Source organism: Myxine glutinosa, chromosome 1, assembly GCF_964187855.1.
Source record: "Myxine glutinosa chromosome 1, kmMyxGlut1.1, whole genome shotgun sequence".
Lineage (NCBI taxonomy): Eukaryota > Metazoa > Chordata > Myxini > Myxiniformes > Myxinidae > Myxine > Myxine glutinosa.
The window spans coordinates 253,981,259-254,004,512 of NC_136261.1; the positions used below are offsets into that span (position 1 = coordinate 253,981,259).

The window sequence follows — 23,254 nt, forward strand, 5'->3', positions numbered from 1 at the left end:
GCATTACTTGTCGACTGCCAAGCTGATTATGTAAAATTGTTAAGCTGGTCTGGTAATCGTCGGTTGCATCATCCTTTGTTTAAGATGGGTATTTAAGATGGGCCTACAGTGTATGGGTTTAGAGACAGTCTGAGTCATTGAAAAGATGGTTCAACTTACGACTGAACTTACGACTGTTCAAGTTATGAGCGGACCTTCGTGGTTACAACCTTTCACCAAACTGGAAGTTTGCAGCGAACTCGTGATGGGTTCAGGGAACGTTTCCCAGAATGGGAGCCTCCAGCAGCCAAAACCATCTGGGCGAATGTTAGAAAATACCAAGAGCATGACACTAGCCTCAACCGCAACAAGGAGAATTCTGGTAGGAGGCGCACTGGGCAATCGGAAATGAACATTGCAGCAGTAATGCAGCAAGTTTTGGAGCATCCTAGGGATACCAGCGCAAGCCGAAATGGGACGGGATTGCCTTCAGCAACATTCAACCAAATCACAAGACTGGACATCCACCAACATCCATATCGGATTCACATCCGGCATCAACTTACGCCAGGGAATTTTGCCAGGAGGCTGGTGCTTGCCAGATGGTTGATAGTACGTTGCGAAGCAGATGTCAATTTCCTGCGGTATCTCGTTATCAGCGACGAAGCTGCTTTCGCCATGGACGGCAAGGTCAATACCCCATAATGTTCTTGAATATGCACCGACAGGACAACCCCCGGAATTTAATTTTGACACCAACATGAATCGACAAAAGTGGACTGTTTGGTTGGGTCTTTGTGGAAGTGGTCAGGTGATCGGACCATTTTTCTTTCAAAGGAATGTCAATGGTAACAGGTATCTGCAGACGATCAATGATGAAGTTTTACCGCTGCTGGAGGAGAACTTTGAGCGACAGGTTCGTGGTGTCTTCAGATATCTCTGGTGGGCCCAAGACGGCGCCCCAGCACATCGTCGTATCGCTGTCCGAGATCGACTGAGGGAACTCTTTGGAGACCGAGTCATCGCCCTCAACCATGCAGTGGAATGGCCGCCAAGATCACCTGCCCTCACACCAGGTGATTATTTCCTTTGGGGACATTTAAAGAACAAGGTGTTCGTAACTCCTCCCCGTGATCTTGACGAATTGCACGGCCGTATTCGACATGAAGTGGATGCTTTGCGCAATGACCCAGCTATGGTGAGACGAGCAGTTCAGGGCATGCTCCACCGCTGTGAGCTTTGTGTCGAAAGGGGAGGTGGACATGTTGAAGGTGTGGGTGCATAAAGGCCAATCATTCCTGAGAAAAGTTTACATCTGACGTTCATTTTGCACCAATTATCCTGACTTGCATCGATTAGCCAAACTTGTAAAAATGCGATTTGAACTTGTCATTTTCAATGACCATATACTCGGTCATGTGTGACAGCAATGATGCATGGAAGGTATCAATGGAAAGCTGAGGATCTCCTCTTAATTAGTAAACCACATGTAAATTGTCAAATTAAATAACCTTTGCATATTAACCCCTTGAATTCGGATTCCCTTTTTTTTGATACGCACTGTATATAAGGTCTCACAGTTGGCAATGCATAACAGAGAAAAAACCAAGCCATGAGGTCGAAGGAACTGCCTGCAGAGCTCAGAGACAGGATTGTGTCGAGGCACAGATCTGGGGAAGCCTACATAAAAATCTCTGCTGCATTGAAGGTTCCCAAGAGCACAGTGGCCTCCATAATTCTTAAATGGAAGAAATTTGGAACAACCAGAACTCTTCCTAGAGCTGGCTGCCCAGCCAAACTGAGCAGTCGGGGGAGAAGGGCCTTTTTAAGAGAGGTGACCAAGAACCCGATGGTCACTCTGGCTGAGCTCCAGAGATCCTGTGTGGAGATGGGAGAAACTTCCAGAAGGACAACCATCACTGCAACACTCCACCCATCTGGGCTTTATGGCAGATTGGCCAGATGGAAGCCAAACAGTTCAATCTTGGTTTCATCAGACCACAGAATCTTGATTCTCACAATCTGAGAGTCCTTTACGTGCTTTTTTGCAAACTGCAAGCAGGCTTTAATGTGTTTTTCACTGAGGAGAGGCTTCAGTCTGCGTAAATTTCAATAAAAACTGGAAAAATTGAGGTGTTCTAAAACTTTTGACCAGTAGTGTATATATATATATATATGAAAGAAGGCCGCATTCCAGTTGATTCGGAACTGAGTACCCTCGTCCCTCTATACAAGGGGAAAGGTGACCCTCTGGACTGTGGCTCGTAGCGAGCGATAAAGTTATTGGAGCTTGGAATGAAGGTATTGGAAAGGGTGTTGGAGAGGAGGATAAGGAAGAAAGTGAAGATCGACGAAATGCAGTTTGGATTTATGCCAGGAATAGGAACGACAGACATGCTCTTTATTGTGAGGCAGTTGCAGGAGAACTACATGGAGTAGAGGAAGAAGTTGTTTCTTGGGTTTGTTGATCTGGAGAAAGCATTCGATATGGGGTTCCACGTGAAGTATTGACATGGGCATTGAGGAAGTTAGAAGTGGAGGAATGGTTGATCAGAGTCGTGATGGCAATGTAAAAAAGAGCGCACACAGCTCTAAGCACGAAGGACGGGAACAGTGGTGAGTTTGAGGTGAAGGTGGGAGTGTATCAGGGGTCGGTACTAAGTCCACTACTATTTGTAGCTGTGATGGAGGTGCTGGTTCAGAACGTAAAGGAGGGTTTACCGTGGGAGTTGTTGTATGCAGATGATCTGGTGTTGATTGCAGAAAGTATGGATGGACTGAAGGAGAAGATGAACAAGTGGAAGGAATGTATGGAGACAAAAGGTCTGAAGGTGAATATCGGAAAAACGAAGGTGATGGCAAGTGGTAAAGCATGTGGAGAGGTGGAAAGAACTGGGAAGTGGCCGTGTGCTGTGTGCAGGAAGGGTGTCGGAGTGAATTCCATTCAATGTACAATGTGCGCTGAGTGGGTTCATCAAAAATGTATTTGTTTGAGAGGGTCATTAACCAGTGTGGCAGCTACATTCAAGTGTAAGGTGTGCACAGAGGGAGCTGCAGATGGAGGAAATGTTGAGTTGGATCTTGGAGATGGCGTGAAGCTGGAAGGTGTGAAAACATTTTGTTACCTCGGAGACATGCTGAATGGAGAAGGTGGATCAGACTCGGCAACGGTTGCTAACGTGAGATGTGCATGGAAGAAGTTTCGGGAACTGAGTGGCGTGCTGACGAGGAGGGGAGTGTCATTGAAGCTGAAGGGAAAGGTGTATGCTGCATGTGTGAGAAGTGTTATAATTTATGGGAGCGAGACATGGGTAATGAACGTAGAGCAGCAACGAAGGCTGGAAAAGGTGGAAATGCGAATGGTTCGGTGGATGTGCGGAGTATCGTTGAGAGAGAGGAAGACAAATGATGAATTACGAAAGATGATGGGAATAGAGCCTGTGATGGATGCTGTGAAGAGAAACAGTTTGAGATGGTTTGGTCATGTGTTGAGGAAGGATTAAAGTGACTGGTTGAAAAGAGTGATGGAAATGAATGTAGAAGGAAGTAGAGGACGGGGAAGACCGAGAAAGACTTGGCTAAATATGGTCGAAGAAGAAATGCGGGCAAGGGGGTTAACAAGGGGAGATGCAGAAAATAGGGCAAAATGGAGAAGATTGTCATGGGGACCGCAAGGCTAACCCCCGCTCTTGCAGGGAAAATGGCCTTAAAATGCATGTTGTTGTTGTTGTTGTTGTACCAAGCTGTTTTACTTGCAATTTTCAAAGGGCCCTCCCTCGTGATCGATGCACAATTGCAGCCGAGCAGGCACAGAGTATCGAGCACAGACTGTCACTCTTGGGTTCTCCGCAGCCCAGTAGACACAATTGTGTCTGTTAATTGTGCTGTTAAGCTTAAAACATGCCTCATCTGACCACCAGATGTTGTCTAGCATTGTGTCTCCTCTTCGTCAAGTTTAGCTAAGAACTCTTCGCAAAATTGAAGACGGCGGTCGTCAGTAAGCGTGGAATGTAAGGTTTCCATTTTTTCTGGTGAAGGCTACGGATAACACTTGATTGGCTCACTTCCAACTCTGCAGATAAATGGCGAGTTGACTTTTGCGGACTTTGTTCCAGTGTCCTGATGGCTTCTTCAGCCTTAGCTACATTCGTTGCCATTTTCGGACGATCGGACTTCTTTGCAGTGGCTACCGACCCTGTTGCTTCAAATTTCCCAACAATCAATCGTATGTTTCTTCCCTGGGGTGGGTTAATATCGAATTCCTGTGCCAAACGGCATGCCGCCATCGTTGGTTGTTCATTACATTTGTAGTAATGTTTCACGGCCACAATGCGTTGATTCATTGAAAGGTAATTCATGGTTCAATTTGGTGCAAATTCAGTAACTTTCCAAACTCTCAGCAATAACCTGCAAAACAAAAACAAAAATAAATAAACTAAGAAAATTAATAATCTGCAAGACAATTATTAACCACATGACATCCCAGAAAGAATCTGACAGCCGAAAAAACAGAAATCGGGCACGGGCGCTACTTTTGATTCACCCTGTATATATATAGTATGTGGACATGACCAAAAGTATGTGGACACCCGAACATCGAACATCTCATTCCAAAATCATGGGCATTAATATGGAGTTGGTCACCCCTTTGCTGCTACAACAGCCTCCACTCTTCTGGGAAGGCTTTCCACTAGATGTTGGAACATTGCTGTGGGAATTTGCCTCCATTCAGCCACAAGAGCACTCGTGAGGTCGGGCACTGATGCTGGGCGATTAGGCCTGGCTCGCAGTCGGCGTTCCAATTCATCCCAAAGGTGTTTGATGGGGTTGAGGTCAGGGCTCTGTGCAGGCCAGTCAAGTTCTTCCACACCAATCTCAACAAACCATTTCTGTATGGACTTCACTTTGTGCATGGGGGCATTGTCTGTTACCACATCCCCAAACTGTTACCACCAAGTTGTAAGCTCATAATAGTCTAGAATGTAATTGTATGCTGTATGGGGCCGAGTGCGAACCATGAAAAATAGCCCCAGACCATTATTCATCATCCACGAAACTTTACAGTTTGCACTATGCATTCGGGCAGGTAGCGTTCTCCTGGTATCCGCCAAACCCAGATTAGTCTGTCGGACTGCCAGATGGTGAAGCATGATTCATCACTCCAGAGAAAGCGTTTCCACTGCTCCAGAGTCCAATGGCGGGGAGCTTTACACTACTCCAGTCGACGCTTGGCATTGCGCATGGTGATCTTAGGCTTGTGTGCAGCTGCTCGGCCATGGAAACCCATTTCATGAAGCTCCCGACGAACATTTGTTGTGCTGGCGTTGCTTCCAGAGGCAGTTTGGAACTCAGTGGTGAGTGTTGCAACTGAGGGCAGACGATTTTTACGCGCTACGCGCTTCAACACTCGGCGGTCCTGTTGTGTGAGCTTGTGTGGCCTACCACTTCGTGGCTGAGCTCTTGTTGCTCCTCGACGTTTCCACTTCATAATAATAGCACTTACAGTTGACCGGGGCAGCTCTAGAAGGGCAGTCAGTTGGGACATAGGGTTAGTTGAAACATTGCAGTTTTAAAAGAAACAAAGGATGACGTTTAGATGGTGCTGCCATGTAGTGGTAGATAATGATGTCACCCGTCCACCATTTTGCTTTTTCAATACAAACGGAAAGGAGTTGTTCTGAAGAGAAAGGCATGTACGATTTTTTTTGCAATTCTGTGTAAATATTTCTCTTTGAGGATTTTTAAATTTATTTTGATGATGTCGTTAGATAAGCGTCAGTAACTTTTATGACCGGCCTCCTGCTAGATATCAATCGTATATCGAGCAGGAGGTCGTTCATAACTTTATTTGCACATACTAAGCAACAGTATGAGGCGAAGTAGATCTTGTATATAAAGCACTTTGTTGCGGGACACATTTACTGTACATAAGATTGTCACCTGGCTATTGGGGGTTAGTTGGAACAGAAAGCATAGGGTTAGTTGAAGCATGTTCCAACTAACCCCATAATCCTATATTTTGCCTTATCGATGTTTCCCAGATGGTGCAGCCATACCAAGGCAAGGCATTTTGACTTCCTAACTCCAGGGATTTCCCCACGTAGAACACAGGCACAGTTGCCACACCCACTACTCGTACTGGGGGAGCCTTTGCAACCTTCACCGCGATCCCGCAGTTTAATTATTTTCATTGCACTCAATGAAGTTACACTTTGGGCACATTCCGACTTCTTTGTCTTTTTGTGATCAATGTTAGCTCTTACACGAGCCTCGATCTTGTATACAAAATAAATAAATAAATAAAAATTCCTTAATCTCTTCCTCACTCAATATAATTATTGGAACAGTACAAAAAGTTAAGGTTAATGCTTTGGCCATGTCACATTTTTCTTGTATAAATTTGGAGAAGGGGGGAGCACCGCCTTGCTTAAATGAAGTAAATGCACTTAATTATACGAATCAGTGAGAGTAGGCTGAACAAGGTGATGTGTGTGTGTCATTGGTTGTTATGTCCATATTTTGGTTTCAGAAGGCAGAACGGAGTCTTCCGAGGACTCGAAGTATCCACATGCAGTTGTGTGTGTGTGTGTGTGTGTGTGTGTGTGTGTGTGTGTGTGTGTGTGTGTGTGTGTGTGTGTGTGTGTGTGTGTGTGTGTGTGTGTGTGTGTGTGTGTGTGTGTGTGTGTGTGTGTGTGTGTGTGTGTGTGTGTGTGTGTGTGTGTTTATATGCACATTTATGCTTAACAGCTTTATCATAAAATAAAGTGACTGAGTTGTTGCCCTGGTGTTGGGCTAGTGGCTAGGGTGCCAGCTTAGGATAATACCTAGGATCCTGGGTTCGAATCCCGGTCGATCGCTGAATTAACGCCAGGGGGGTTGACTCAGCCTGTCATCCCTTCCGAGGTCGGCTAATTGAGGACCAGTTCACTGGTAATTCCCTGTTTGTCGTTAAAGGCGGCAAAAAGGGTTGGCGTCAGGAAGGGCATCCGGCCGTAAAACATTGCTTCAAAAAGGGGACCAAAAAACAACAACAACCACGGTCCCCGAAAAAGGCCAACCCCTGCTTTGTGGGGAAAAATGGCCTCTAAAGGTGGTTATTTTTTATAAAGTGACAAATAACATTCCATGCAATGATTTACTGGGGAAAAAATCGACAAACATAGGCTGGTTTTGATCTACTTAGAGGGGGGAATCCAGAAATAAAATCGATTTCTCAGCAGCCAAATTGGACAACTGTCAAAATTAACTGCTTTGTTCTTGAAAGGTGCATTCCAAGTTGGTGGAGAAGGCAAAGTCACAAGTAACATTCTTATTATGATGCATGCATGCAGTTGTGTGTGGAATTCCCTGCCACAATGGTGGTCGCTGTAACTCGCGGAACAAATGCTGGTGCCCACGTGGATTCACGGGGAAGTTCTGCCATGTACGAACGCAGCAGAGCAGCTCACAGCAGGCAGAAGATCAGTCGCCGCAGCACTCTATGTACACTCTTCCCATGTCCCGCACAACAAACTTTTCACGAGGTACTGTCATGATATTCCAAACGTTTGTTTACACTTACTCGAAAACTGTGATGCAATGTTCCTCTCCTAAACCCCTCCTAAAGATTTTGTGTACCTCTCCTAAAGGAATATAAATAACAGTTATAAGATCATCCCAGATAAATCTTGCTTCATGATAATCATAAGATTGTTTATCAGTGATGAAATCATCAGTGGCACTGAAGTAACATCAAGTTAATATTGTTTCATACATAATTGTTGAATATATTCATCCGTAGCATTACCGTCACTGAAAAATATCTGCTGTTTTACCTTTGGACATGCTACCTACGTTTTGCTAGCACACAACAGTAGTCCAGTACATTGTAAGCATTCTCTTTGCTTGTAGGTTCAAAGACATGCTCCGCAAGAAAACTTTTTGAATAAACTGTGAATTATTGTAATGTCCTGTATTACATGCCACCCAATAACTGCATCGTAACTTTTCATTCTCTGTCAGTTTGTATATAAATATAATGATTTGGATTTATGCATCTCATTACAAAGACTAGAACGGCACTCTTCGACGTCACGACGTCGACTGACATGCCTCCGCCCACATTATTACATCATTATAATACTTGTATCAAGTTTGATTTAAATCCATTCAGCTGTGCCCAAGTTAGCACATTTTTACCTGGCATGACCTCTGACCTTTGACCAATTGACCCCAAAATTTAATCAGTTCGTGTTTACATCATTATACATACCTACACCAGATTTTAATTTAAATCCCTTCAGCTGTTCACAAGTTCTCACATTTTTACCTGACATAACCTCTGACCATTGGCATTTGACCTTGGCACCCCCAAAATCGAATCAGTTACTCTTTACATCATTATACATTTCTGTACAAAGTTTGAATTAGGTCCCTTTAGCCATTCCCAAGTTATAGACCTCTTACAGACTTTGACCTTTGACCACAAAATCGAATCACTTAAGCTTTACAATATTATACAAACCTGTACCAAGTTTGAATTAGATCACTTCAGCCGTTCTCAAGTTATAGACCAATTACAGACTTTGACCTTTGACCTATTGACCCCAAAATCAAATCAGTTCATCTTTACATCATTCAACATAAGTGTACCAAATTTGGTCAGAGTCCCATTACTGGTTCACAACTTATCGCAGTAATTTTTTTAAAACTAAACATGACCTCTGACCTTTGGCCTTTGCCCTCGTGACTCTAACATCTAATCAGTTCATCTTCACCTCATTATACATACCTGCACCAAGTTTGACTGGATCCCTTTAGCCGTTCTCAAGTTATCGCAGTAACGAAAACCTATTACGGACAGACGGACGGACAACCTGAAAACATAATGCCTCCGCGTTTCGTCGGCGGAGGCATAATTACCAAGACACCATTCATTATCTTTGTACCCGCCTAAATAAATCCATCCTCTTAAGGTTGCGGAAAAAACTATGCTTTCCTCTTCTCGATTGCTTATCCCAGCATGGGGATATTTTCTTTTTAGTGTGTTCATTCTTCAATCCGGGCAGCTACAGTGAAAAGTTGCACCAGTCCACATACTGATTAGCACTATTATGGTTGAATACATAGGCCCAGCTGTGAACTAACATGTATGTACTACTATCTGTTTGGTAATTAAAATCCGATCCAATAAGAGCTTGGATAACATAGGGCTAGAGTGGTCACATCAATAAACTGCAAATCTTCACATACTGTATATATTTTGAACAATGGTGTCTGTCCATGCATTTGTCTGTCTCCATTTTACAGTGGCCGCTTTCCATGCTGTGTTTGAAAAGATGCTGATTGGTTATTTTGCATTTTCATTTCACTTTTCTTGATACAACATAGTCAGTCACCACGTTGTCCTTTCCAGTAATCTTTAAAATCAACATGAATATCTGGATTAAAGTAGATTTAATGCAGATCTTCATGGAGTAACTCAATTTAAAATAGCTCTATTTTGCCCTATTTTTAAACAAATCCAACCTCCGCCACCTGATGTTGCACCACCATTTTGCAGTGGATGGTATAAGTAGCACAGAGCTACTTAAAGACGGCGGTCGCTACTTAAAGAGCTACTTAAAGACAGAGCTACTTAAAGACAAAACACACTTTGGCTCTGAGTGAAACCAAGAGTGCAACACAATTAACCTTTTGAAAGTACATGAAACTAGCCGAAACCCGTGGAACATCCACGGAAGGGAGGATGTGGTGTATGGATAGAGTGTACCATTATGGATGGCATAGGGGATTTGCTTGTCCGAGTAAGAATTAGGAAGAAAGATGAGAATGAAGAGTGCGTATATGAACAACGTATTTATTGCAATCTACTTAAATGACAATGCTACGATATACTTTTGAAAAATGAATGGATTCGTAATAGGAATCGGCATAATGGCGTCGTATCAGCAGTTAATCGGATGATTTTGGGCCCCAAAGTCGACTAATTCAGATTTTTCGAGTTTGGCTGTACGTGATAAACAAAGAGCGCGGTTGGAAGAAATTATGGTAAACCCACCTGATGAGGTTAGCGTACACTGCGATCGACGACACCGGCACATATGCATGCTCAGGATTGTCCACTCAGTGGACGGCTTGCTGTCGCCTTCGACTGTCCAATCAGCAGACGGCTTGCTTCGCCTTCGCCCAGCAGACGCCAATACGATGGTGTCGTAAGATGGCGTCGTATCGGCAGTTAATCGGATGCTTTTGGGCCCCAACGTTGGCTAATTCAGATTTTTCGAGTATGTCTGTACGTGATAAACAAAGAGCGCGGTTCGTAGATCGTAAATCCATTAGTGCCGTGGGCATCGGGTCACTGGGTGCGGCGTAAAAGGGATAACAAAGTCGAGTCCTTACGCTATTATTATATAGATAATTCAAATTGATAGATTCACTTAAACTTTCTCATAACTAGAGCCAAGTACTCTTTCTTGCTTTCCCCGTCACTGGGGATGGATACTTTTGCTAGTGATACATAAGGGGCAGCTGGATGTGCATTGAGGTATTCCTGGTAAAGTATTTCGGCGTTTTATAGATATACAAAAAAATTGTTTATATTTTGTATAACTTATAAAATTGCTCAGTAGTAGAAGTATCCTGAAATTGGTAAACAATTATGTAATTCAGTCAGGTTGGTAAGGTAGGTCCTAATGCTGTTAGGCAGTGAAAATGTGTTTTTATATGGATAAGAGGCATTTGTAATGTTAAACTTGTAATTTGCAAACTAGAACAGCACTCGGTAGAGCACATACCTTCAACCGGCTGAACAATTTACGTTTTGTATCGCACTGATAGGCCGAATCTGGATCCGGACCTGAGCCAAAATCGAATCAGCTTGTTCTTGTCGCTTAACCGACTCATCCAACTAGTTTTGTCATAACTCGTCCACAGCTGTCTGAAATATCATGCTACAAATCGTTTTTGGTCCCATCTCTCAATGGTGAAGAATAACTTACATTTAAAAAAAATTATCGTATCCTCAACCACATCCGGATCTTCACCAAAATTGAATAAATTCTTATTTTCCACATACCCATCCTGTCCAACTAGTTTCGTCCGAATCCTTCCACAACTTTTCAGATATTGTGCTATATATCATTTTTGGCCCTATCTCTTAATGGTGAAGAATCATGTCAAAAATTAATGGATCCGCTTCCAGATCCAGATTTTCACCAAAATCTAATCATTTCATCCTTGCCACACACCCAACCTGTCCCCCAAATGTCGTCGGAATCCATCCACAACTTTGAGATATCTTGTTCAGAGATAGACAGACAGACAAATAAACAGACAAAAACAGACGGGGGTGAAAACTTAACCTCTGCCTACCTTTGGTGGCGGAGGTCGTAAGATAAAAGCTTTGTTGAACCAGTCCACACAGGTCCAAACACACTTTTTTGAACCGGTCCACACCGGTCCAAACACACTTTTTTGAACCGGTCCACACTGGTCTAAACACACTTTTTTGAACTGGTCCGCACTGATCCAACACACACTTTTGAACTGGTTTACACTGGTCCAAATACTTTTTTGAAGCCGTCCAACACACTGGAGAGTAAAGATAATTTAGAATTTTTTTTATTTTTATTTTTTAAATTACGTGAGACTTGCGAGTGAAAAAGTCAAGTTTGGTGATCCTGCATCAAAAATAGCCCACAATCAAGGCTGGCCTTATAGTGAGCAGATAAATGAGAAAATTGTGAGAAATTATGCTTTTCGTGGTAAAAGCACTAAAATTGGCATAGACCATGTATAATATGTACCAAATTATTTCAGATATAGTGCCAAGCTGAATATTTCCTCTGACGCCCATAAATGGGAAAACTCCAAGATGACCACCGAACTAATTGCAAAAATCTATGAAGTCGCATATCTTCAGCAATTTATGACATTAAAAACATGAATGCAGTGTCCCTCTCTATGTTCTCAGGCATAAGGAATCCAATGGCACCATCATTTATTCTAAAAATAAATAAATAAATAGAAATCTTCATGAGGACGATTGCATGCTAAAATTGGTTACGCCCAATACAAAAACAGCCCTTTTGATCCAATGTTATCCAATTCCAAATCCAACCCAACCTGTACAGGGTTCAGAAATTTCACAGCATGTTAGACAACATCCATCGAATAACGAGTCATAGCCACAGACTTTGAATCATTAGGGAACAATGGCAGAAATAATGTGATTGTGACGTCAACGTTGCCTGGTTGCTGTGAATTTGCATGGAATGAAGCCCAGGAGATTGGATCAGTAATGCTCTGGTTCTCTTTGCTTATGAGCTGCTGTGTTGCTTTTGCCACTTGTTCTCATCTTCGAGGACAGCCTTTACATGATGGTCATCACTTGTGAGAGTACAATATCAATGGAAGGGACAGAGCGTACTCGTCCCTCCCCGTCACAGGAGTCAAATCTGTGTACGACTCAGGTAGTTTTAGTTTGGTAATTAATTACCTTAGGTAATAGTTTTAGTTAATTACTCAGGTCGTTTTAGTATTATAATTACTCAGGAAATTACCTTCATCAAGAAATTAACATATGTCTACTGGAACTGGCTGGTTTCCAAGTTCACGGAAATTTGTCAAATTGTCACCCAAATCTTTAACAACTGTCCATTTAGAATTTGCTGTTCTTTACACAAGGCACACAGTGTCCAATCAATAGTATCAGGTGTAGATGTAGATGGCTGCAGACTCTCACTGTGAAGAAGCTTACACCTCTTCTTTGCTGACATGATGCAGGTATTGAAGCTCAGCCATCTGCAAAGAAACACAAATATTATATGATTCCTAAAATGAATAGCTATGAATTTTTGTAGAATAAATTGCCGAAGATATGCAATTCGTGCAATGGCCATCTAGGATTTTTCCCATTTATGAGCATCAGGGGAAATGTTCAGCTTGTCACTATATCTGAAATTGTTTAGTACATATTAAACTTTATTTATACCAATGTTGGTGCTTTTACCACAAAAGCCACAATGTTACCACACTATTATGCTCTTGCAGTGAAGCCATTGTGAGACAATTCAGCAAACTATCCTTCTACTTAAAGTGCCTATAGAAAGTCTACACCCCCTTTCAATATTTTCACTTTTTGTTGCCTTATTGCCTCGAATTAAAGTGCATTAAATCAGACTTTTTCTACCTTTATTTACACGTCATAACCCACAACTTTCAAGTGAAAAACAAATTCTACAAATTTCAGAAAATTAATTTAAAATACAAAACTGGTATATATTGGCTGTATAAGTGCCCACCCCCAGAGTTAATACTCGTTGGAAGCAACTTTGACAGCATTTACACCTGTGAGTCTGTTGGGATAGGTCTCTACCAACTTTGAACCACTTGATTGGGCAATATTTGCCAATTCTTCTGCACAAAACTGTTCAAGCTCAGTCAAGTTGCATGCGGAGCATTGATGGACAGCAATCTTCAAGTCATGCCACAGATTTTCGATTGGATTTAGGTCGGGGCTCTGACTGGGCCACTCAAGGCCATTTATCTTTTTGTTCCTTAGCCACTCCATTGTAGCTTGGCTGTGTGTGACGGGTCATTGTCAAACTGAAATGTGAACTTCCGTCCCAATTTCAACTTTCTTGCAGAGGGCAGCAGGTTATCCTCTGGGATTTTTCTGTATTTTGCTCTATCCATTTTCCTGTCTATCCTGACAAGTGCCTCAGTCCCTGCTGATGAAATACATCCCCATAATATGATGATACCACCACCATGCTTCACACACAGTATGGATGGTGTTATGTTGGTGATGCGCAGTGTTGGGTTTGCCCCAAATGTAACATTTTGCATTTAGGCCAAACAGTTACATCTTGGTTTCGTCAGACCACAAATCTTTTTGCCACATGGCTTTAGAATGTCCAGAGTTTTTTTCATAGCTCAAAGGGGGCTCAAGGTAAGCTTTTTTGAGTAATGGCTTCATTCTTGCCACCCTACCGTACAGGCCAGACTTGTGGAGTGCTTGGGATATTTTTGTCACATCCACACAGTGACCGGTCTTTGCCATATAGGCCTGTAGCTCTTTCAAAGTTGCAATTGTTCTCTTGGTAGACTCTCTGATCAGTCTCCTCCTTGCTTGGTCATCCAGTTTGGAGGGACGGCCTGATATAGGCAGGGTCTTGGTGGTACCATATGCCTGCCGCTTGTTAATGATAGTCTTGTCTGTGCTCCAAGGTATATTCAAGGCCTAAATATTTTTATACCCATCCCCTGATATGTGCCTTTCCACAACTTTATCCTGGAGGTCTTTTGAAAGTTTATTGGTGCTCATGGTTGTCTTTGCTGTGAAATGCACTACCCAGCAAAGGAAACCTACAGCAACAGCTGAATTTATTCTGAAATAATCAGAATCACAACAATTTAACACATGTAGAGGCCACTAACTTAGTGTGTGATTTTGAAGGTGATTGGTTACACTTGAGCTAATTTACAAGTGCTATTATAAGGGGGGTGGATACTTATCCAACCAAGATAATCTAGTTTTGTATTTTTTTATTAATTTTCTGAAATTTGTAGAATTTGTTTTCACTTGGAAGTTGTGTATTACAATGTGTAAATATAGGTGGAAAAAGTGTGATTTAATGCAATTTAATTCTAGGATATAAGGCAACAAAAGGTGAAAATTTTGAAAGGTGGTGTAGAATTTCTAAAGGCACTGTATATGCCTATAATGCAGAATGGCTGAACCGATAACTTTGTCAAACTCAAATAATGAATTTTGCCACTGTAATATTGCATGAAGATATTTCAGATTCTGAGAAAGTGTAGATCATGATGAAGAAATATCTGGCATGCGCAACTAACAGGAAGATGCAGAAGGACTACTACAAGCTTGGCGAGAAAATACTTTTGCATGACCATAATTTACAAGAACAAATTACATGTTACGGTCATGTGGTACATTACCTCATGTTATTGCCTTTTGGGGTGGGTGGGCAGGGCCTGGGAGGATAACTCAGCGCACTAGAAAAATCACTAAAAAAAATTTATTATAAAGATTTTTGCACCAAGCAGAGTTTTCATATGAATGGGCATTTATGGGTAGCGGATATGGATAGGGATATGATTTATGATATGATTATGGATATGATTTTTATGGGTATGGATTTATGCATATAAACGGACAATAAATATTTATATTGTTTTGAAATTTTAATGTTTTTGTTTGTTTGTTTGTTTATAAATATTAAATTATTGTTTTTCTTCCATCCTCACTGACATCCCTGTAAACTATATGAGGTTTCCTGTTCCCTTCCCAGGCTTCTGTGAATGTCAACAGAAGGATTGATATTTTACATATACAGTGGCCTAAAACATCAAGGTGCTGATGTAACCCATGTTTGATAGGCTGTTGTCTAATAAAATAAAATTATACATTTCAGTTTGCTAATACTAATAAAAGTTTGCTAATACGAAGATAGGTTACCAATAAAATTATATTTTTTTAAAATTTGGGGGGACCCTTTTTAGCATTCCCACTTGAGCACTTAGTTCATGATGCCGGTATCCCAGGTTCAAATTTCATGTCCTATGTTGATTTCTTCAATGTATACTATCCTAGTAATTTAAGTAAGCATACACTATTATTTCCTAATTACCTTTTCCTCCATGTGATATATGTCCACCCTACTGCATGAGTCCCAGATACTTTTTTTTAAAGTAGAAAAATAAAACTTCCACTTTGCTGATTGTGACTCATGAGATTGCAACCCATTGTGTGGTATATTTGTGAATGCAATTCATTGGAGCTTCATCAGATATGACTGTGAAACGATGTGAGTATACTGTGAAAAAATATATAATTCTGGGTATACTTGGTATTTCTGACAGAAATAATACAGCAATTTCCAAACTCACTCGACCTGGTGAATGTCCATGTGAAGCATCCTCCAGAAGCATCGGTGCAAATTCATCAGGTCGCTCGAATGGATGGAGGCTTGCCCATGCCGAGGCAACACCAGCCACATACCACGATCCCTCGCCAGACAGGAAGCCATCGCCATGCTACGAGTGCTCAATCTTCGCTGCCATCTCACGCACTCCATCACCATCGTCGCTTCCCTCTTTCAGGGCACAGAGAGCAAGCAGAGCACTTTGGACAAGCAGGATCTCGGCACTGGGCAGACTCTGAAGTAGGCCTACCTTTGCAAGGCCAATGCTTCTTGGAAGTCAAAGACAATAAAGTGAGTGAAATTAACCACATGTTGTTTTAGAGGTTGTCCATATTTTTCACCATTCCATATTAGGGATACATACATATGTATACATACATACATATACACACCCATACAATCATAGTTTAGACTGACTACTGCCCACATATGCTCCCTACAACTCCTTCTCTTTCCTCCCCTTCTTCCATTTTTCTTTCCACTCTCCTTTCCCTTTACTACTCCTTCTCAGTTCTTCTCCAACAAAACATGCCAGCCCTTTTTGTATAATTGCCTATTGAGCATTCTCATCTGAGCCCATACTCCCAGCCTCAAAGCCAATACAGTGTATGATATTGCCTATTAATATTATTGTAATTTATGTCTTTGCTCTCCCCTCATGTCTTTGCTCTCCAGGTGATATCTGTAAAGTTCTGCATAAGCGAAAGGTTAAACCTACTTTAAAAAAAGAAAAAGATTTTGCTTCCTTTTTTCAATTTACATTTCATTTAATTTGCAGCAAGTGGCTGGCTATGAGCTATCTGGGTAAAACTTTATGAAGTGTAGATTATTTGTCAGAATTTTGTTCTATCTACTTGATGGTGGTCCTGCCATGTTGTTTATTGTTGAAGTCTAGTGTCTCTGCCTGTCTTTGTCTTCTTGCCCATTCAAACCCCTTGAGAGTGGAATCGTGCCAAATCCATTGAACAGAATATGCGAAACAACCTCCGATGGCTCCTGAATCATTTGTTTAAATCCGGACTTTAAGACACTCCAGGGCATGGTTGGAAAAACATAAACCTGCTCACATGGTTGGCAATAAATCTTCCAGGCACTGGTTAGACACGCATTCGGGTGGCCCCAGGTGTGAAATAGGGCATCATTCTCAAAGCTTCAGATCCGTCACTAAGGCACCAGAGCGCAGATCTGATTATAGGAGAGGAAGCAAGTGAGGATACTGGAAATATATATGTTAATACTGGTGGAGGGTGATTGTGGGTAGAGTTGCCAGAGTGGATGCAATATTTGTGGTGAGACATCGCTAATATAGAGCAATACTTGAACCCCAAGCTGTGTATCCTGTGCTAGACATGTGCCCCTGCTTCGAGGTCACTGTGTCCACTGCTGCTGGGTGCAAACTCCTACCTGACCACCCACTGAGTGCTGCACCCATTCGTCTTCCTTAGTTTAATAGGCACACGATATGCCTCTGGGCTGGAATACTGTTGAGCTATCCACAATCTTTCCAAACGAATGAAACATTTCAGTTCCTAATAGTGTTTGTATTGGAAACTCACTTCTGGAAACCGGATCTGGTATTACTTCTGATAACTTCGGCGTTCTTGTGCATTTGGAATTTAAATGACTCGTTGCCGTGCACCAGATTATGCGTGACTTGCCGAGAATGTCAAACTGATTTCTTGTAGATGTAGTAAATGCATGAGTTTATATGTCATTTAGGGTAATAATAAACTGGGATTTCTATATTTTGTAGAACCAGCTCAAACTTTCTTCTTTTGATTTGAGCATTCCACACATGTTAAGGCTGATCACCTCCCCAATGTTAAACTAGAATGGTACGAGGTAAGACACATATCTCAACCACACTGAACAGTTTACGTTTTCTATCCCACTAATAGGCCAGATCTGGATCCGGACCTGAACCAAAATGTAATCGGCTTGTTCTTGTGTCACCTATCCAATTCATCCACCTAGTTTTGTCATAAACCATCCACAACTTTTTGAAATATCATCAAAATATTTTTGAAATGTCATATCGTTTTTGGCCCTATATCTCAATGGTGAATAATCACTTTTAAAAAATTATAGTATCCGGATCCGGATCCAGATCTTCACCAAAATGTAATAATTTCGTCCTTGTTACATACCTAACCTTTCCATCAAAGTTCGTCCGAATCCATCCACAACTTTTAGAGATATCCTATTCACAGACATACAAACAGAAAAACAAACAAGAAAACGTCATGCAGAGCACGATACTTGCAAATCCCCCCCCCCCCCCCCCCAAAAAGGTTGCCATTGATCGAGTAAATTGTCCATTTCATCAAGATTAAAATTGATGAACCTAATCAAAGCTCGGGTCAATCGGATTAAAATTGATGAACTTAATCAAAGCTTGGATCAATCGGATTACAATTGATGATTTTTCAGATGAAAATTGATGATATTAGAAGTTTGACCTTGAGTTAACCTTTGACCTTTTCACCTCAAAAATAGTTGGTTTGCCAATTCAGTAATGCACTATGTAATTGCTGTTAAATTATCAAGTTCATCGGATGAAAATTGACGATTTTTCAGATGAACATTTATTCTTTTATAAGTTTGGCCTTGAGTTGACCTTTGACATTTTGACCTTAAAATAGTTGATTTCCCAATTCAGTGAGGTACTATGCAATTGCTGTTCAATTTTCAAGTTAATCGGATGAAAAAATGACAATTTTAGAAATTTGACCTCAAGATGACCTTTGACCTCAAAATCAATAGGCTTCTTCCTTATGACCAACTCCACCCTCTGGTGAAGTTTCGTGAAGATTGGTTTCAAAATTGTGACCTGTAGGCGATTGACAGACAAACAAACAGACAGACAGACAGGATTACGCACAAGACCAACCAATATACTTGAAAATTCTTCGATTTTCCAAGTAACAAAAAGACAGGAAGGCTTCAGAAGGTAGCCTGACAGGAATGACAAAAATCGAGAGAACCTTCACCTTTGACCTTTGACCTTTGACATATATAGTCAAATAACATTGACAATCCGAAAGACTTCCCTTTGGCAGTATTTTGCCGACCACTGCATCTCACTACACTAAATATTCAGCGCAACAGAGCCCAAAATGTGTTTTATGTAAATGACGTCACTGTCACCTTGACCTTTGACCTATATAGTCAAATAACATTGACAGCCTCACTTTATTCCTTCGGGGGGGGGGGGGGGGACCTCTGGTATCGTTTGACGAAGATAGCTGAAAGCATTCGTGAGTTATTGCACTCACAGACAAACAAACATACATACAAACATACATACATACATACAATACATACAATACATACAATACATACAATACATACAATACATACAATACATACAATACATACATACATACATACATACAAGCCAGACAGGCCAAGATATGACCAAAATTTTCAATTTCTTTTTTCATAAAGTTTTCAATCAAATTTTCACAATAAACAGACAGGTGAAAACATAACCTTTATATACATCTTTGGTGGTGGAGTAAATCATTGGACTTGTATAAAAGCATTAATTTTTCCCCTCTTTAGATCTTAGTTCTCCAAAAGAAAATGTGAGTCCTAAAACCACACGGTTTTTAAATGAATGGTTACACATGTTTGTCCCTTGAAGATGTTCAACAAACTTTGTAATCAACAATTATTTAATAAACTTAAAATGAATTGTCTCAGGATGATTTGTCAAATAAAGAAGCAAATATTTCAATATGGAAACAAGGCATTCATTCCCCTCCTTATTTTATGTCCACCCGGTTAGTTTGATATCATTTAAAGTGCATTCCTATTAAGACAGAGACAGTCTAATGTGTCCGTTGACTTGATTTGCACTGGTTGTGCCAGGAGGCTGTGATAGAACGTGCTTGCTTAATCCAGAGGCTGTTTATTTAATCCTTTCTTAATTCACTGCTGTAACTGAAGTTTTTTTTGTTTTTTTTTGAAACGCTTAATTGGTGGATTATTCGTTTCATTTGGTCTTCTACCCTGACGTGGAAAAACATGTTTGATCAAAATCTTGCCAAGAAGACGTGAACCTAAACCGGGGTTTCTTGGGATTTGTTTTTTGGCTGAAGGTTTGACTTGAACCGGTTATTTAGTTTGCATTTTTTACTTTGAAAGTTTTTTGTTACAAGACAGAATTCTTGGATTCTGCTTTCCAGTGCACTCGACCTCTACCCATGCTGACGCATCAAGATGTTTGCTGTGGAAGTGTTGGAGCTGCCTGGGGTATTGACAGGTGTACAACGTGCCCAGAAAAACATGGTAAGAGATGATGTTTCATCAAGGAAATGGTTGAATTGAGAATTGAATTTTTTTGAAAAAAAATTGTAATTGTTGAGAAAATGAACAGGGTTATGCAAATCAACACCTGGTACTGTATTTGAATGCTTTTTATCAAGTATCTTTTATGAATCATTTTTCTTTGGATTCTTGGAACTAAATGTTCGGTTGAGTGGCTAAAAACATGTTTTTCTCCTCTGGCTGGTGGGGGTTCAATTCTCATGGCTGCTCACTCCCCAACTCACGCTTGGTAACTATATCAAATACGTGAAACTCCAATCAGCATCAGATGAGGAAGGACTTCATCCACTGGGAAATGAATAATAAATTGAGGATTAATCATTCATTACTTGCATCTGCAGTCTTCTCTTTCACTGGCTGGCATATTTCCTGCATAACATCAAAAAGTGTTGCACCGGTTGCGATTCTTTCTCCTGCTCCTAGACTGGTAACTCTCAAGGTGGTGACCTGAATCCCATCCTTTAATTTATTGTTTAGTTCAGCAACCTCTGTCTCTGTAGTAAAATCCTATTTATTATTTTACAGATGGTCCCACCTCATACCAGACAGTTAATCAGCTGATAAACAGGCAAGGTGGGATTGTGACCTTGTATTTCTGATCTGGAGAAGATGACAATTTGGTCAGTTGTTGGAGCCATCTGGCAGTTCAGTGAAAATGATAAATTCTGGAGTTACACCTTTATCCTTTTCTTTACACACAAAGACCATTTGGAAAACCTTACAATTAATTTTTGTGGTCACCTTTTGCGACACACAGGGAATTACCATTGAACTGGTACTCAATTTGCCGACCTCGGAAGGATGACAGGCTGAGTCAACCACCCTGGTGTTAATTCAGCGATCGACCAGGATTCAAATCCAGGATCCTAGGATCCCAAGCCGGCACCCTAACCGCTAAGCCAACACCAGGCTTATTTGTTATTCTTTTATTGTTACCTTGTTATTCTTACCAAATCTTGTTGCTCACTTTGGCTCACTTGTGTCACTCTTCTTGTCAAAATTAACAAAAGTCTTCCCCTGAGTTTACAGGCCTGTTTCTCAAACGAGTTTAATTTTCAAGATAACTCAGGCAGAATTGCCAATGAGGCTCTCTGAAACTGCAGCAGAGCATCGAGCCCAACTTGTTTTTTAGGAATCACACCACATGTAAATGGCTTGCTTGTCAAAAAAAACCAAGATACTTTCAAGAATCGATTTACAGCCAAGCCAGATGTGGTCCAAACTTGAGTTTATTTAAAAGACAATATACAAAGCATTACTTGAATACAACACACTGTACACAGGTGATTGGATCTTTTCTACACTCCCTCCATTTCTTGGCTCCGATTTGCCACTCAAATAGACAGCTCACAAATACTACTGAAAGACCCTCTCTCTACAAGCCGCTCATAAATGCGATACTGTTCTGCACCAAATGGAGCCACAAACTGTCCATTACTGAGAGATTTCTCCATAACCGGTAGCAGATATAAATTCCCCGAACACCCTGGATCTTTCTGCATGTTGTAAAATATAACTCTAGCAGGAATATTTGTCACTTTTATTTTTACTTTATTCTACACTAGCAGAGTAACCACCCCCTGGGTGGGTCGAGTTTGCGTATTACTTGCTGAAAAGAGTATTTTCTGTACTGTTTTGTAAAGAACACTAAAGATGTTTGTGTTGTGTGCGCTAAAAAAATGTTCTAGATGGTCTAAAGCTCGAAAGAGTACGTTGCAATAGTAGTTAATGTATAAGGGGTCAAAAGGGTCTAATCTCTCAAGCATGTAAAAACGGTCTAAAAAGGTCCAAGTGGTCTAAAGCTCTAAATGGTCAAGGGTCAAGTTGTCATCTGTCTGAGGGTGTAAGGGGTCAAAATGGTGTCAAGGTCAAAGGAGTCTAAAGGGACTTAAGGGGTATAAGGGTCTAGGGGTTCTAGAGATCTAAAGGTGTCAAAAGTGTCTTAAAGATAAAGGAGTCTTAAGGATCTTTGGGTCTTAAAGGTTGAAGGGGTCTTAAAGGTCGAAGGGGTCTTGAGGGTATTAGGGGCCCCAAAGGGTTATAAGAGTCTTAAGGGTCTGTGGCGTATATATATATATATATGATTCTACATATTGATGTTGTATTGAGTCTAGTGCTCTCGCCCTTGCTATTTGTGGCATTCAATAATTCTCCATTCTCTCCTGCTTCACCATAACCCACACTTGTAAGTAATGGTCTGTAAAGCCAAAAAAGGCTTAAAGAAGAAACAAAACCATATGTTTTTAATCGATTGTAGTTCGGTGCCCAGCAGTCAAAAATAAGTTACGACAACAACAAAACGCTTCAGCAATGTTGAACTGCCATTGCACAGACGTCGAATTCTTGTTTAACATCTCAATGTAATTTCACCCAAACATCAAGGTTGAAACATCGAGTCCCTTTTGGGCCGGGTGCATATGCAAAGAGCAAGTGCCAGCTCTCTCAATCCCTCCTTATGCACAATGTGTGGTTCAACATGGTCCCACCCTCTTCTCTCATTCACCTTTCATTAATAATAGATCATAGATGGCTCCAATGAGTAAGAGGAGAAAGGAAACTTTTCAGCTAATCTCTGAGAAATTTCTACATGGTCCCAAAGAACAATCAGAAAACACTACTTATCCACAGGCCTGAGTACTGGAGTTGGATAATTGTACTTGAATAAGAATCCTTTTTTTTTTGCCCGTCTCTTGACTCAACTGAAGATTTGAGATTGAAGACTTGAACCTTGTACCAAAAACTGTAGCACCCATAACTCAAACCTTGAGACAAATCTTTAAGCCTGATATTCAATCAAGTAATTTATGAGTCGTTGTAAATGTGATTAGAAGTACACTTGAAATAGCATTCCCTATAAAAGACGATAAGAGGAAGTGAAAAGGAAAAAGACTAATTGGTGGAAAAGGAACTGAGGTGGGGTGATCATGACAGGTTAGGTCGGCATCTGCATTTACTTGGTTGACAAGCACACAATTGTGACTTCCATCTCTGTTTATGTTCATGTTATTACATTT

At 41.0% G+C, this 23,254-nt stretch overlaps 1 protein-coding gene across 2 annotated transcripts in view; it reads left to right on the forward strand.

Moving 5' to 3' along the window:
* The window catches only part of LOC137436425 (latent-transforming growth factor beta-binding protein 1), a 327,003-nt gene that overhangs the window by 97,431 nt on the left and 206,318 nt on the right, over positions 1-23,254 (forward strand). For both annotated transcript variants that reach the window (XM_068130197.2, XM_068130206.2), the window contains exons 6-8: positions 7,311-7,502; positions 15,847-16,199; positions 20,099-20,201. In XM_068130197.2, the coding sequence (XP_067986298.2) occupies positions 7,311-7,502; positions 15,847-16,199; positions 20,099-20,201 (648 nt within the window). The remainder of the gene's footprint in view (positions 1-7,310; positions 7,503-15,846; positions 16,200-20,098; positions 20,202-23,254) is intronic.